The sequence below is a fragment of the Heptranchias perlo genome, chromosome 12 (assembly GCF_035084215.1).
Source record: "Heptranchias perlo isolate sHepPer1 chromosome 12, sHepPer1.hap1, whole genome shotgun sequence".
In the NCBI taxonomy this organism is placed as follows: Eukaryota; Metazoa; Chordata; class Chondrichthyes; order Hexanchiformes; family Hexanchidae; genus Heptranchias; species Heptranchias perlo.
In genome coordinates, this window is record NC_090336.1 from 60,401,839 (window position 1) to 60,418,975 (window position 17,137).

At 46.2% G+C, this 17,137-nt stretch overlaps 1 protein-coding gene across 1 annotated transcript in view; it reads left to right on the top strand.

Moving 5' to 3' along the window:
• LOC137328070 (doublecortin domain-containing protein 1-like) overlaps positions 1 to 14,642 on the top strand; it is a 485,645-nt gene extending 471,003 nt beyond the window's left edge. Inside the window, exons 38-40 of the mRNA XM_067994210.1 lie at positions 3,987 to 4,096; positions 5,818 to 5,883; positions 10,300 to 14,642. Coding sequence (XP_067850311.1) covers positions 3,987 to 4,096; positions 5,818 to 5,874 — 167 coding nt within the window. The 3' untranslated portion in view covers positions 5,875 to 5,883; positions 10,300 to 14,642. The remainder of the gene's footprint in view (positions 1 to 3,986; positions 4,097 to 5,817; positions 5,884 to 10,299) is intronic.
• Positions 14,643 to 17,137: the final 2,495 nt, after the last annotated feature.

Consider the following 17,137-nt stretch of genomic DNA (forward strand, 5'->3'; position numbering starts at 1 on the left):
CTTACTATTCCTTATTTCCTGCTCTAAAATGAAACTACAGAGCCAACTTTTATCAAAAGGAAAAATCTATTTGTGGAATTTAACAGCCATGAGTATTTTGAAGGGTTTTCTTTTTGAAACTGCTATTTGCAGAATCTAGAAAATACTCCAATGAATTAAACATGCAGCTGATGCAATGTGTTCCCAATTTAAAAGATAATCCGGCAGGTTCATGCTAGACTGGAGGAATGTATGGGACCATCCCACACTAATAACACGAGAAGCCTCCCATTCATCCTTTCTCAATCTGCTTTTTGTGAAAAATTACAAAAGAAATCAAACTCACAGAAGCGTATCCTAATTAAAATGCTGGCCCACAGCTTTAACTGTAAGAATAATACATTCCGGCATATTAATATTTGGTGTGTGACTAATTCTGGCACTAGGTATCAGCCTTGGCTCAGTGGGTAGCACTCTTACCTCTAAGTCATAATGTCATGGGTTCAAGTCCCCTCCAGAGACTTGAGCATATAATTTGGGCTGACACTCTAGTGCAGTACTGAGGGAGCATTATACTGTCCGAGGTGTCGTCTTTCAGATGAGGCATTAAACCGAGGTCCAATCTGCCCTCTCAGGTGGACATAAAAGATCCCGTAGCATTATTTTGAAGAAGAGCAGTTGCCTTGGTCAACATTTATCCTTCAGCCAACAGATTATCTGGTCATTATCTCATTGCTGTTTGTGGGAGCTTGCTGTGCGCAAATTGGCAGTCACGTTTCCTACATTACAACAGAGACTACACTTCAAAAAGTACGCCATGCGCTTTGGGTTGGTTCTATATAAATACAAGTTCTTTCTTTCTTCTTACTTAATGCTGCACATTAGTTTTATGAATAAGGTCACAGATAAAAGGTTCATCAAAAATATGGGAGACCCAACGCTCCTGTTCTCATTCCTGAAGGAGAATGTCTGACACACCCAGCCATGTTCGTTAGTCTAATGAAAGGTTTGCAATGCTGCTGTAAATGGACGGAGGCTTAAATCCTTCTAACTAGAAATGGTTGACTAGTAAGTAACATTAATGATTTGTTTAGTTTTGAAGTCCAGCTAGTGTTATTGAACAGTTGAAGGACTGCTGTTGAAAGCCTCTTTAAACCTGCAGCTAACTACATGATGGATGGTACCAAGCTTATTGCCTCCAAGCATGTTGCTGAGTGTCAGTGTCTATTTGCAATGACCATAGACAGCATAGATATATGACTGGGCGATCAGTCTCACAATGATAGCCCTGCAGAATCGTACAGAACTAAAGCTACAACTACAAATGAACCAAGTTCTTCAAAATTCACAACTGTACATAAAATATAAAAGTGGTTCTTAAAAAGAAAGAACATGCATTTATATAGCACCTTTCACATCCACCGGATATCCCAAAGCACTTCACTTTTGAATTACTTTTGAAGTGTAGTCACTTTGTAATGTAGACTAGTGTAGCAGCCAAGTCCCACATACAGCAATGAAAAGAAAGAAAGAAAGACTTGCATTTTTATAGCACCTTTCACAACCTCAGGATGTCCCAAAATGCTTTACAGCCAATGAAGTACTTTTGAAGTGTAGTCACTGTTGTAATGTAGGAAACGCGGCAGCCAATGTGCACACAGCAAGGTCCCACGACAGCACTGTGATAATGGCCAGACAATCTGTTCTGGTGATGTTGGTTGAGGGATAAATATTGGCCAGGGCACTGGGGAGAACTCCCCTGCTCTTCTTCAAAATAGTGCCATGGAATCTTTAACATCCACCTGAGAGGGAAGATGGGGCCTTGGCTTAATGGGTCATCCGAAAGACGATACCTCCGACAGTGCAGCTCTCCCTCAGTGCTGCTCTGAAGTAACAGCCTAGGTTACGTGCTCAAGTCCTGCTCAGGGTCAAAGTGCTACCATTGAAACAAAGACGACATTTAGGGCGATTTTAACTTGTTGAGCCTGGTGTTAGTGGCCTCGGAGCGGGGTTGGTAGCCTAATCAACCCTGACAATGCGGTCGCCACCATTTTGAAAAGGGGCCTACTGCTGGGCGCCCAAAGCACCTGCTTGCTTCAGGTGATAGGCCCCTTTGAATATGCAAATCGGGGTCGTAGGTCATTGCATTGACATTCTCCAATTCATTTGCACTGTCACTCCTTAGCTTACTTCCTTGCCACTCTTCAGTTCATCTGCATTGTGAATGTTCAGCTCACTGTATTGCCACTCTATTTCACTGTATTGCCACTCTCCAGCTTGCTACATTGTCAAATTATTTCCCATTAATATCTTCCAGTGCACGTTAAGACTCCCTTAGCATATGCACAAATGTGCAAGATTAGAGTTGATCGATAAGTCCATTTTCCATAATGGGTTTATTTGGTAAAGAAGCTCCATCACATGGAGGTAAGATTTTGTAAAGTTACGAGCAACTCTGGAAAAGTATCTCTTTAAACATACTGCTGTCTGACAGTTGAAAATTGAAAATTGCAGCCCTGTAATTTTAGAAAGCAATGCGGCCTCTGGCAAATATTCCAGTCTGGCTCAGATAAGATCAGCTACTCTCTTTTTCTACTGCCTGGAATTTTAAATAAGGACCTTAAAAAGTTTGAAAAACAGGCTTTTCATTTGACTTGTTCCTAATACGATGTTTGATAGAAACATATTCTTGCTGGATATGACAGAAAGCACGGGGTTAATTTATACTGCTCTTTGAAGAAAATTAAAACTGCAAGCCTTGGTATTATTCCATTTGCTGCAATAACATTCGTGCGTTCCTGAATTGAGCAGCATTCCTCGAAGGGTCACTCACACGATGGATTTCACAGATGAAATTGGAAAGGGCTGCTTGACCTGCAGCAGATTTGCCCCATTTTGTCACAACGTATGGAGGAGTTTCATTGTAAAAAGATGCCTGCTGATCTTCAGCAAATTGCAAAGGATTTTAAGTGAACTGTGCACGCCACGCAGAAGGAAAAAAAAAATCTGGGACAAATTCCCAGCAATCAAAGATAACATTTTATTAAACACATTTTTAATTGCGTCGCTTGTATGTATTGTACAACCTGAAGAATCCAGTCTCTTAACACCATGCCTTTCCACAGACACATTGCTGTAGGTTGCTGGGCGCTTGGTTCCATTTACTTTCCCTCTTAGCTTGCCCTTGCAGTTTGTGGTCGTCTCTAGCTAGCTGCTTGGAGGGCAAGCCCGGGACTGCCCATCTACTACCATCACCTGTGAATTGCCAGTATCAGATTAACACTGTGATCTCTTCCTCAGAGTGACTCGGGCTAAGATGTAAACCAGAACTCTTATACGTCCCGATTTTAAAATTCTCATCCTTGTGTTCAAATGCCTCCATGGCCTCTTCCCCTCCCTGTCTCGGTAACCTCCTCCAGCCCTACAACCCGCCGAGATCTCTGCGCTCCTCCAATTCTGGCCTCATGCTCCTCCCCCATTTCCTTTGCCCCACCATTGGCGGCCGTGCCTTCAGCTGCCTGGGCCCTAAGCTTTGGAATTCTCTCCCTAAACCACTCCGCTTCTCCAACTCTCCTGCTTTAAGACTTTCCCTAAAACCTAACTCTTTGACCAAGCTTCTGGTCACCTGTCTTAATATCTCTTTATGTGGCTCGGTGTCAAATTTTGTTTGACAATCGCTCCTGTGACTGTGTTAAAGGCGCTATATAAATGCAAGTTGTTGTTGTTTATATGATGTAAAGGAGATTGTAGGTTGTCACTTCATTAAGCCTATATTTTGTTCAACAGAATGCCGTTAATCTGAATTCAAATGGATTATTGGTTGAAATGTGAAGTTTGCGTTACAGTTTTATCCTGAGCATAGACTACTGCTATGTGGTCTCTTGGTACTTACACTGTCTGCAGATCTAATGTACTGGGAGGTGGGCACACTTTGTAACAGTGGAAGGCAGTTTCTAACAGAGAATGATAGCATTCACTGACCCCCGGCCTCTTCTTCATTCCAACAGCGAGCCGACAAAGGGTGGAGGTCAGAGCCAATTATGCCAGAGTCCGAAAGGAGCAGGGACCAGAAGCCACCAACATTGTCATTGTTTCTAGGAATAACCCCAAAGCACAGGTACGAAATTCTGTGAGGCAATAGTGCCCGCAGCAAAAAGAAAATATTTATTTTGAAATGAGGCTTTTATTTTAAATGTTTCTTAGCAGTCGAAATGAGGAAACTTTCTGCAGTTCTTTAATATACCAGCTGATCCTCGAAAACAGGCATTAGGCCCCTTAAACCTTTGGATTAAGCTAAACCTTTAGATTCTCTGGGCGAATTCTAAACCTGTCTGACCTCAATTAAAATGTCTGGAGAGGAGAATTCTACTCTTCCCAATCTCTAAACATTTAAATTTCTAGCCGTCGGGAGTCTTACCGTTAGAATTCCAGTCAGACAGGAGGCAAGCATTGCAGACAGGGTTTTGCCTGAGGAGGAATGGGAACTGCAGCTAATGGGTAAATGCCCCGTTAAAGCACTTCACAACCGATTACTTTTGAAGTGCAGTTCTTGAGTAGAAAACGCAGCAGTCACATTGTGCACAGCAAGGTCCCACAAACAGCAAAAAAGATTGGTTAATCTGATTTTTTGGGTGGTTTTGGTTGAGGGAAGAATGTTGGCCAGGACACAGGGAGAACTCCCCGCTCTTCCTCAAATAATGCTCTGCGATCTTTTGTTGTTTAAGCGTACAGGAAAATGCCTTTTAGCAGTTTCTTTTGCAGAAGGTTAAGGTGGTGAATTTGCACGGGGGCTCTCCCACACTTCCGTTGGTGAATTTGCACGGGGGCTCTCCCACTCTTCCATTGGTGAATTTGCACGGGGGCTCTCCCACTCTTCCGTTGGTGAATTTGCACGGGGGCTCTCCCACTCTTCCGCTGGTGAACTTGCACGGGGGCTCTCCCACACTTCCGTTGGTGAATTTGCACGGGGGCTCTCCCACTCTTCCGTTGGTGAATTTGCACAGGGGCTCTCCCACACTTCCGTTGGTGAATTTGCATGGGGTGGGGGAGGGGCTTGCCCACTCAATCACTGGTGCATTTGCAAGTGGATCCTCCCACTCATCCACTGATGAATTTGCACGGGAGGGAGGGGGTCTTCTCACACTGATCTGCTGGTGAATTTGCATGGGGTGTCCTCTCCCACTGATCCACCATGACTTTGAGAGAAGAAAGACTTAGATTTATAAAGCTCCTTTCAGGACCTCAGGATGTCCCAAAACACTTTACAGCCAATGAAGTACTTTTGAAGTGTAGTCACTGTTGCAATGTAGGAAACACGGCAGTCAATTTACACAAAGCAAGGTCCCACAAACAGCAATGTGATAATGACCAGATAATCTGTCTTAGTGATGCTGGTTGAGGGATAAACATTACCAGGACACCAGGGAGAACTCGTCTGTTCTTCTTTACGTCTACCTAAGAGGACAGACAGGGCCTCAGTTCAACGTCTCATCCAAAAGATGGCACCTCCGGCAGTGCAGCACTCCCTCAGTACTGCACTGGGAATGTCAGCCTGGATTTTGTGTTCAAGTGTCTGGAGTGGGACTTGAACCCACAATTTCCTGAATTTCCTGACTCAGTAGGCAAAAGTACTACTCCCTGAGCCACTGCTGATACCCAGAAGAGCTCCAGAAATCCCGGCAAAATGGCTTGAACACCATTTAGGCTGTTTTTCCTGCGGCTGTTTGGCCAATGTTACGGCGGGTGATTGGGAGAATCCCCATGGAAATTAAGTATCGAAGGTTTATTTTGCAGCAGCAGTTTTGTTCCACTTCTCAGCCAGTGTTGTCTTTTGCACAGGTTAAGGCTCCCAGTCCTTTATTGGCCCTTATCCCAGCCAGAGATATTAATGAATGAACTAGACAGGTAAGTAGCAAATCACAATCAATCTTCTGCCATAATGTTGTCCCAATGTAACTGCCTGTACTTTCATCTGTAATGTATCAGGCACAACGCTTATGTTTCTCAGTGAGTTATAATCAAGGGACTGGAAAAATCCCTGTTTCTTGTCTGAATCCGTTATTTGAAATTCCATAGCGTTGAATTAGTACAGGACGTATTTATATTGTAGATTAGTATAAATGGTATGAAACACTGTAAAGGTTCAAATTCTGATTGAAGCAACAGCCTTTGATATGAACTGTGAAGCTTAATGTTAAATAACAGTGGTGTGCTTTGTCCAGTTAAACAAATTCAAGCAACTTCCCGTGATTTGCAAACTTTTATACGTGGGGGGGATTCCACTACAAATATTGACACACTCCCAGGATCCCCTGTAAATATTGTCACACTCCCAGGATCCCCTGTAAATATTGACACAATCCCAGGATCCCCTGTAAATATTGACACAATCCCAGGATCCCCTGTAAATATTGACACAATCCCAGGATCCCCTGTAAATATTGACACAATCCCAGGATCCCCTGTAAATATTGACACAATCCCAGGATCCCTGTAAATATTGACACAATCCCAGGATCCCCTGTAAATATTGACACACTCTCAGGATCCCCTGTAAATATTGAAACACTCCCGGGATCCCCTGTAAATATTGACACACTCCCAGGATCCCCTGTAAATATTGACACACTCCCGGGATCCCCTGTAAATATTGACACACTCCCAGGATCCCCTGTAAATATTGACACACTCCCAGGATCCCTGTAAATATTGACACAATCCCAGGATCCCCTGTAAATATTGACACACTCTCAGGATCCCCTGTAAATATTGAAACACTCCCGGGATCCCCTGTAAATATTGACACACTCCCAGGATCCCCTGTAAATATTGACACACTCCCGGGATCCCCTGTAAATATTGACACACTCCCAGGATCCCCTGTAAATATTGACACAATCCCAGGATCCCCTGTAAATATTGACACACTCTCAGGATCCCCTGTAAATATTGAAACACTCCCGGGATCCCCTGTAAATATTGACACACTCCCAGGATCCCTGTAAATATTGACACACTCCCAGGATCCCCTGTAAATATTGACACACTCCCGGGATCCCCTGTAAATATTGACACACTCTCAGGATCCCCTGTAAATATTGAAACACTCCCGGGATCCCCTGTAAATATTGACACACTCCCAGGATCCCCTGTAAATATTGACACACTCCCGGGATCCCCTGTAAATATTGACACACTCCCAGGATCCCCTGTAAATATTGACACACTCCCAGGATCCCTGTAAATATTGACACAATCCCAGGATCCCCTGTAAATATTGACACACTCCCAGGATCCCTGTAAATATTGACACAATCCCAGGATCCCCTGTAAATATTGACACACTCTCAGGATCCCCTGTAAATATTGAAACACTCCCGGGATCCCCTGTAAATATTGACACACTCCCAGGATCCCCTGTAAATATTGACACACTCCCGGGATCCCCTGTAAATATTGACACACTCCCAGGATCCCCTGTAAATATTGACACACTCCCAGGATCCCCTGTAAATATTGACACACTCTCAGGATCCCCTGTAAATATTGAAACACTCCCGGGATCCCGTGTAAATATTGACACACTCCCAGGATCCCTGTAAATATTGACACACTCCCAGGATCCCCTGTAAATATTGACACACTCCCGGGATCCCCTGTAAATATTGACACACTCTCAGGATCCCCTGTAAATATTGTCACACTCCCGGGATCCCCTGTAAATATTGACACACTCCCAGGATCCCTGTAAATATTGACACACTCCCAGGATCCCCTGTAAATATTGACACACTCTCAGGATCCCCTGTAAATATTGACACACTCTCAGGATCCCCTGTAAATATTGACACACTCCCGGGATCCCCTGTAAATATTGACACACTCCCGGGATCCCCTGTAAATATTGACACACTCTCGGGATCCCCTGTAAATATTGACACACTCTCTGGATCCCCTGTAAATATTGACACACTCCCGGGATCCCCTGTAAATATTGACACACTCCCGGGATCCCCTGTAAATATTGACACACTCTCGGGATCCCCTGTAAATATTGACACACTCCCGGGATCCCCTGTAAATATTGACACAATCCCAGAATCCCCTGTAAATATTGACACACTCCCAGTGATCCCCCAATTTATTGAAACATAGAAACCATAGAACCATAAAAAAGATACAGCACAGAAGGGGGCCATTCGGCCCATCATGTCTGTGCCGGCTCGGAGAACAACCAGGTGTCCATTCTAATCCCACCTTCCAGCACCTGATCCGTAGCCCTGTAGCTTACAGCACTTTAGGTGCAGGTCCAGGTACTTTTTAAAAAAGAGTTGAGGGTCCCTGCCTCTACCACCAATTCGGGCAGCGAATTCCATACACCCACCACCCTCTGGGTAAAAAAGTTTTTCCTCATGTCCCCTCTAATCCTTCCGCTATGGAATTTCAAATATTGACACACTCCCACGATTCCCTGTAAATATTGACACACTCCCACGATTCCCTGTAAATATTGACACACTCCCAGGATCCCCTGTAAATGCTGACATGCTCTCGGGATCCCCTGTAAATATTGACACACTCCCAGGATCCCCTGTAAATATTGTCACACTCCCGGGATCCCCTGTAAATATTGACACACTCTCGGGATCCTCTGTAAATATTGTCACACTCCCGGGGTCCCTGTAAATATTGTCACACTCCCAGGATCTCCTGTAAATATTGACACACTCCCAGGGTCCCCTGTAAATATTGTCACACTCCCAGGATCCCCTGTAAATATTAACACACTCTCAGGATCCTCTGTAAATGCTGACACACTCCCAGGATCCCCTGTAAATATTGTCACACTCCCGGGGTCCCCTGTAAATATTGTCACACTCCCGTGGATCCCATGTAAATATTGACACACTCTCAGGATCCCCTGTAAATAGTGACACACTCTCAGGATCCTCTGTAAATATTGACACACTCTCAGGATCCTCTGTAAATATTGACACACTCCCGGGGTCCTCTATAAATACTGACACACTCCTGGGATCCTCTGTAAATGCTGACACACTCCTGGGATCCCCTGTAAATACTGACACACTCCTGGGATCCCCTGTAAATACTGACACACTCCCAGTGATCCCCCAAATTATTGAAACATTCAAAGGGATCCCCAGTAAATATTGACACACTCCCAGGAAGCCCTGTAAATAGTGACACACTCCCGGGATACTATATAAATATTGACACTCACACGTATCCCTTGTAAATATTGACACACTCACATGATTTCAAGTGCAAATATTGGCACACTCCCAGGATCCCCTGTAAATATTGACACACTCCTGGGATTACCTGTAAATATTGACACACTCCAGGCATCCTCTGTAAATATTGACACACTCACATGTTATCACCTGCAAATATTGACACACTCCTGGGACCCCCTGTAAATATTAACACACTCCCAGGATCCCCTGTAAATACTGACACACTCATATGTTATCACCTGCAAATACTGACACACTTCCAGCATACCCTGTAAATACTGACACACTCACATGTTATCATGAGAGAAGAGAAGGATCAGAGGTCATTTTATAGAAGTAGTCAAGGTCCTAAAGGTCACAGGCAAAATAAATGTCCCAGATCCTAAAAAGCCCTTGACCTCACTCCATTGATGTAGGTGCAGCAACCACCTATCTGTCGGCTACGATTGGCTTCTGAACCCACTGGAGTATCTAGGGGTCAGGATGGGATAACTGCATCAGCATATCTTCGCCAGGTATGGGCGCACCTTGGTGCCCGCAGTGAGAGGGGCAGACCGTGCAATGCTGGCACTATTTGTAGGCCAGTCAACACTACAAGTTCAGAAGTGGCCTCCTTTCTAAGGAGGGGGCAATATTACTTTGCATGCCACAGTTTTTGGGTGTTTCTAGGCCAGAATCCAGGCCTAGAAATGGCTCCACTTTGGCCCCTAAGAATTCTTCCGTGGCCCACATCCGCGGGTGGAAGGGATGTGGGAGCCCAGAGAATTCCCATTATGGGCCTGCCTGTTCCTTGGTCCCATCTCCTATGATGTTAGGAGCCATGTTTGGGGCTGATAGAAATTCCAGCCGCCCCCAGGCCCCTGGGCAGATTGTTAGCCACCAGTCTTGTGGGTGTAGCCCTGGCGTTTCCAGTTCTGTCACAACTTATGGGCCTCGTAGCTCCAAGTTATTTCTCCATTGCAGTAAAAAGGAGCCAATGATGGCTTCAGTTCTGGATGTGAAAGTACTTTCAGTGTAACCTCTTTCCAACCGGTAATTCTATTATCTGGTTTTCTCATTGCAGTGAGGATGGATTTAAATGACAACCTGAAAGTCCGTAAATTGCCTGCTAAGAAACTGAAATTGCCAAATTGTAATGGATTCCTGACATTGACCCTTTCAGTTTCCCAGCATTGGACCAATATCAAAGAGCCACTGCATGAGAATCAAGGGCTCCAGAGAAAAGTTGAATGATGAGCCGTTTGCCAATGAAGTCGTACCAAAAATAAATGTGCCGCTCGTCTTGCTGGCTGGTTCAGCGGAGATTTTGATTTTGGAGCGGAAGCCTCAAAGACTCCCAATGGTCGGGCAAGACCGTGAACTACAAAGCGTATGATTTGGCCGGAATTAGATAATAAATGAATGGGAATCTATTGAAAAAGAAGAAAGTGAGAAGATCAATACTAAGTGATCCTTTGTGGCTGATAAAGCAAATTGTTGGCATTTATAAAATTAGCAATTATAACACAAAATTGAATACACCTATACCAAGCAGCCAAACATATCCAATCACTGCTACCCGGCCAGTTTCCAGCCGTAAAATCAGAAAATCATGGATTCTTACAGCGCAGAGGAAGGCCTTTCAGCCCATTGTGCCTCTGCCGGCTCTTTGAAACAGCCATCCAATTAGTTCCACTCCTCTGCTATTTCCCCATAGCCCTGCCAATTTTTCCTTTTCAAGTATATATCCAATTCCCTTTTGAAAGTTATTATTGGATTTGCTTCCACCACCCTTTCAGGCAGTGCATTCCAGATCATAAGAAATCGCAGCATCAAAAAAGTTCTCCCCTCTGGTTCTTTTGTCAATTATCTTGAATCTGTGTCCTCTGGTTATTGACCCTCCTGCCAGTTTCTCCCTACCTACTCTATCAAATCCCTCATAATTTTGAACACCTCTATCAAATCTCCCCTTACCCTTCTTTGTTCTAAGGAGAACAACCCCGGCTTCTCCAGTCTCTCCACATAACTGAAGTCCCTCATCCCTGGTATCATTCTAGTAAATCTCTTCTGCACCGTCTCAAAGGCCTTGACAACCTTCCTAAAGTTTGGTCCCCAGAATTGGACACAATACTCCAGCTGGTTGTAGGGCTGGAAGAAATTATAGAGATAGGGAGGAGCGAGACCGTGGGCAACAATTTTAAATTTGAGATGTTGGGGAACTGGGAGTCAATGTAGGTCAGCAAGGACGTAGGAACATAGGAACAGAAGTAGGCTATTCAGCCCCTCAAGCCTGTTCCGCCATTCAATTAGATCATGGCTGACCTGTATCTACTCACCTTGGCTCCATAACCCTTACCTAACAAAAATCTATCAATCTCAGTTTTGAAATTTTCAATTGACCCCCAGCCTCAACAGTGTTTTGGGGGAGAGAGTTCCAGATTTCCACTACCCTTTATGTAAAAAAGTGCTTTCTGACATCACCACTGAACGGCCTAACTCTAATTTTAAGTTTATGCCCCCTTATTCCGGACTCCCCCCACGAGAGGAAATAGTTTCCCTCTATCTACCCTATCAAATGTTTTACTCATCTTAAACACCTCAATTAGATCATCCCTTAATCTTCAGAACTTGAGGGAATGCGAGCCTAGTCTATGCAACCTGGCCTCATAATTTAACCCTTTTAGCCCCGGTATCATTCTGGTGAATATGCACTGCACCCCCTCCAAGGCCAATATATCCTACTTGAGGTACTCTGCCCAGAACTGTATGCAGAGGGGTAATTTCAACCCCCAAGAACAGGTGGGTTAGATGCAGGTGAGCAGTCAACACACCCACTTCTGGGTTTAACCCAGGCAGTTTTGTATGCATGTGGGCAGCAGACACCAGGAAGTCCCACCCCCACTTACAGCCGGCGGGCTGATACTTAAAAGGGCAACATACTTCCAAATACTTGAGGTACTTAATATTTTGTGTATTGGAAAACTCAAATGAATTTAACTTTACCTGTTTGGATTTCCCATCGCTTCCGATTCACGTCAGGGGAAAGCAGGAGGTCGGGGTCGGATCCATGTGGTGAGTGCCTTTATTACACTGCTTGTGGGCCCCGAGGAGCAGGAGTGCTTCATCCAGGCCCAACAAGCTCACCTGGTCGACAGGACGCCCACAATCGGCCAAACCGCCCCCACACCCTCCCCCCCCCCCCCCCCCCACGCCGATGGTGGACCTCCCTCCGATGCTGGAACCCCCCCAGCTGATGCTGGCTGATCCCCCGATGTCGTCCACGTCCCCTCACCTCCCCCCAACCCCCCCACCCAGATTTTTTGTAGTGCTGATGATTTCGCGCTCCCTCCCGTCCTCCTCTCTGATTTGCAGCTCCTTCCACTGCCGACTTCCTGACGTTTAGCCGGAGGAAGTTAAGACTTAGCCAAGCCTGGACATCGGACAAGCAGTCTGACAGCACTGAGGCAATGGAGGGGTCAACAACAGTAATTTCTAGGCGTATACGAGTGTGGCTGACCTGCACTCCGTCCATGAACTGCATTCCATGGCACAAACAGGAGCAGCTCCCTTATCCCAGTAGCATGGTCGAGCAGTGAAAATGAGGGGTCTAGGACTCTGCTGGAAGAAAGAAGCCAGTTTTAGTAAACTGTCCCATATCCAAACTTGCACCAAGTCCCGTTCACTCATCACCCCTCTGCCCGCTGACCTACATAGGCTCTGCCTCGATTTTAAAATTGTCATCCTTGTGTTCAAATCCCTGCATGGCCTTGTCGCCTCCCTATCTCAGTAACCTCCTCCAGCCCTACAACCCTCCGAGATCTCTGAGCTCCTCCAATTCTGCACATCCCCGATTTTCATCGCTCCACCATTGGCGGCCGTGCCTTCAACTGCTTCGGCCCTAAGCTCTGGAATTCCCTTCCTAAACCTCTCTGCCTTTCCACCTCTCTCTCCTCCTTTAAGATGCTCCTTAAAACATACGTCTTTGAACAATAAAATATAAAATAGTCACTAATAAATCCAATAGGGAGTTCAGGAGAAATGTATTTATCCAAAGCGTGGTGAGAATGTGAAACGTGCTATCACAAGGATTAGTTGAGGCAAACAGCAGAGATGCATTTAAGGGAAAGCTAGATAAGCATGAGAGGGAGAAAGAAGTAGAAGCATATCCTGCTAGAGTTAATAGAGTTAAATAAAGTAGGGAGGAAGGAAGCTCGTGTGGAGCATAAACGCCGGCATAGACCAGTTGGGCCGAATGGCCTGTTTCTGGGCTGTAGTTTTGAAGTGACTCGATGTAAGCGTTTGGTTACCTGTCCTTATGTGGCTTGGTGTCAAATTTTGTCTGATTACACTCCTGTGAAGCACCTTGCGATGTTTTACTACGTTAAAGGTGCTATATAAATGCAAGTTGTTGTGGTAAATAGCGGGGAGCTGGTTCCCATGGATTTGCTGTCTGTGGGGCTCAGTATGAAAGTGGGCCCCACACTCTGAATGTTAAAGGGGGCGAGCAGTAGTCTTCCAAGATCGAATGGAGTTACGTGCAAATATAAAGAACATAAGAAATAGGAGCAGGAGTAGGCCATATGGCCCCTCAAGCCTGCTCCGCCATTCAGTAAGATTATGGCCGATCTTCTACCTCAACTCCACTTTCCTGCCCGATCCCCATATCCCTTGATTCCCTTAGAGTCCAAAAATCCATCAACCTCATTCATGAATATACTCAACAAATGAGCATCCACAGCTCTTTGGGGTAGAAAATTCCAAAGACTCACAACCCTCTGAGTGAAGAAATTCCTCCTCATCTCAGTCCTAAATGTCCAACCCCTTATCCTGAGACTATGGGCCCGATATTAGCACCCGCTATCGGGTGCATTCCTGGCGGGGGGGGGCTCCGAAAATAGGGGAATCCCGGAGCGGGTCGGGAGCCCGGCTCCAACCCGCCCACTTCCGGGTTCCCCACAGACGCGCTGACGTGCCCCCTCATGTGGGACTCCCGTCGGCAATTAAAGCCAGCGGGGTGCCACTTAACAGTATTTATCTTGCTATTTCAGGTTGTTTACAGACCTGATTGACCTGTTATATTAGGAGGGGTGGGATTTTACAAACAACTGGGACTGTTTCCCGTACTGGGGGAAACACTCCCAGTTGAAATGGACGTGTTGCAGCTGTCAGCCTATGGCAGCTGCAAAGGTCCATTTGACAGGTGGGAGGGGAGACCCTCACTCATTGCAGGAGGCCACTCTGTCACTTGGGACAAAGTTTGGCCTCCACCACCCTCCTCCTGACAATCGAAGTCACCAACTTGCACACTTACCCCGGGGTCCAGAGACATGTACCTACCTTGCAGACCCCCTCAGATGTACATCTTCCGGATGGGGGTCGCCGGAGCTGCAGTCATGACCTCCTCGGAGGGCGAACAGCATCACCAGCCTCACCAGCCACGCCATCCACCTCTGACACGTGGAGCTCCACAGCACAGTGCTGTGACACATCCACCTGCACAGCAGGAGGGAGGGCAACCGCAGAGAGAGATGCGTCGCAGAGGGCACTACCCTCGCCACAGGGTCCACAGACCGAGGCTCAGCTTCCTGGACCTCTCTGAGCAGCAGTGCACACGGAGGCTCAGAGTCACTCGACATGTAGTCGTGGACATCTGCAGCCTCCTTCATGCCGAGCTGCTCCCGGCTGGCCCGAGCACCATCTTCTTACCTGTCGCTGTCAAAGTCACCACTGCCCTCAACAACTTCTCCTCCGCATCCTTCCAGGGTGCCACCGGGGACATCGCCGACGTCTCTCAGTCGTCTGCACAAAAGAGCCCTGCAAATACATGTACACCCACTCTGCAGTGACACAATGGGTGGCATCAGGTGTGGGTCTTCATTGTGATCCTCAGGAAAGGGCATTATTGCACAAACCAGACAAGATTCGCAAAGACGTGGCAGTAGTGGTGCCAATATAATATGTAATGTGAGTTGATCAGAAATTAAATATAAGTAAAAACCATGACAAACCCTCAAACACCCTTGTGCATCCCCTTCATGCTCACAACACATTTGCCTTACGCTTCCTACTGCACATATGTGATGCATGCCCTGTGGCTGCAGCACAGGTAGTGGCAGGTTGAGTGAGGCTGACCGTGAAAGAGATGCATGAGAGGGTGAGTATGAGATAGAGCCATGAGATTGTATGAGGATTCGGTTGAGTGGTAGTGGTGGGATGAGTACTGGCGAGGTGAGTAAGTGCAGGTAAGATGAGGATGAGGTTTGAGTGGGTATGAGGAGTGATGTGATAGAGTAGTGTTGGCAGTGCAGAAGGAGATGTGGGGTGGGGGCGGTGATGTGGCAGACGGAGTGTAGGGGAATGAGTAAGTGTACTCACTTTGGCTGACCTACCTCGGTCATTGCAGCGCCTCCTGCTCTGTATGCAGGTGGGCGATATGTTGGTGGTGCAGGTGACCTCCTCTGCCACCTCGAGCCAGGCCTTCTTGGTGGCAGAGGTGGGCCGCTTCCTCCCACCCGCCGGGGGGAAGATCTCTGTCATGTCCCTCTTCCTCACCTGATCCAATAAGAGCTGGAGTGAGGCATCATTAAACCTGGGAGCAGCCTTCCCCCTGGGCTGCTCCATGCTGTAATTTTGCCTATTTCTTGCAGCATCAGTCAGTGGAGGACTGCCCCTTTAAATAGAGCTCCTCCAGCTGACAGACCTTACTGCGCATGCGCAGTCCGCCTGACGCGTGGATCAGCAGTGGGGAACCCGGAAGACCAGGTAAGTGGATCCAATTAGGCTGCGATCGCGCGGGGGGCAGACTGATTTCACCGGGCGCGTTACCCACACACCCAATCGACCCCCCCGCCATGAACCCGCAGCCCTGGTAATATCGAGCCCTATGACTCCTATTTCTAGACTCTCCAGCCAGGGGAAACAGCCTCTCAGATCTACCCTGTCAGGCCCTCTTAGAATCTTATGTTTCAATGAGATCACCTCTCATTCTTCCAAACTCCAGAGAGTATAGGCCCATTCTATTCAATCTCTCCTCATAGGACAACCCTCTCATCCCAGGAATTAATCTAGTGAACCTTTGTTGCACCGCATCTAAGGCAAGTATATCCTTCCTTAGGTAAGGTGATCAAAACTGTACACAGTACTCCAGGTGTGGTCTCACCAAAACCCTGTATAATTGCAGCAAGACCTCCTTAATCTTGTACTCCAACCCCCTTGCAACAAAGGCCAACATACCATTTGCCTTCCTTAATTGCTTGCTGTACCTGCATGTTAACTTCCTGTGTTTTGTGTATAAGGACACCCAAATCCCTCTGAACATCAACATTTAATAGTTTCTCACCATTTAAAAAATGTTTCATTTTTCTATTCTTCCTACCAAAGTGAATAACCTCACTTTTCCCCACATTATACTCCATCTGCACCATCTCGCCCACTCACTTAACCTGTCTATATCCCTTTGCAGACTCATTGTGTCCTCCTCACAGCTTACTTTCCCACCTAGCTTTGTATCGTCAGCAAACTTGGATACATTAAAAGTGTCTCTGGATGCTTGACAATCCCGTAGCCATCAGTCAGGACTTGAACTGCAAACTTCAAAGCCTAACGGCATGTTTAGATTTCACTTCATAAAAACTAGCCCACGGGAGGTTGTGTGTACCTTAATTACACTCTAACTTAATTATAGGTTCGTAGTGGAAAGTAAAAATTTAAATGTGTTTATTTTAGATCGTGTCATCTGCACTTAAACATAAATAGAAAGCTTTTAAGAAGCATTAGCAATCGAGTGCGTTTAACTAGGCGGGACTGCTGCCACACCAGGTGATGTCATATGTGGAAGGTGGAAGTGCGACAGGTCACATTACAAACCATTCAGTTTAAAAAGAAAGTATCCTGGCCAGGTTTAACCCTTTCAGTACCTAGAA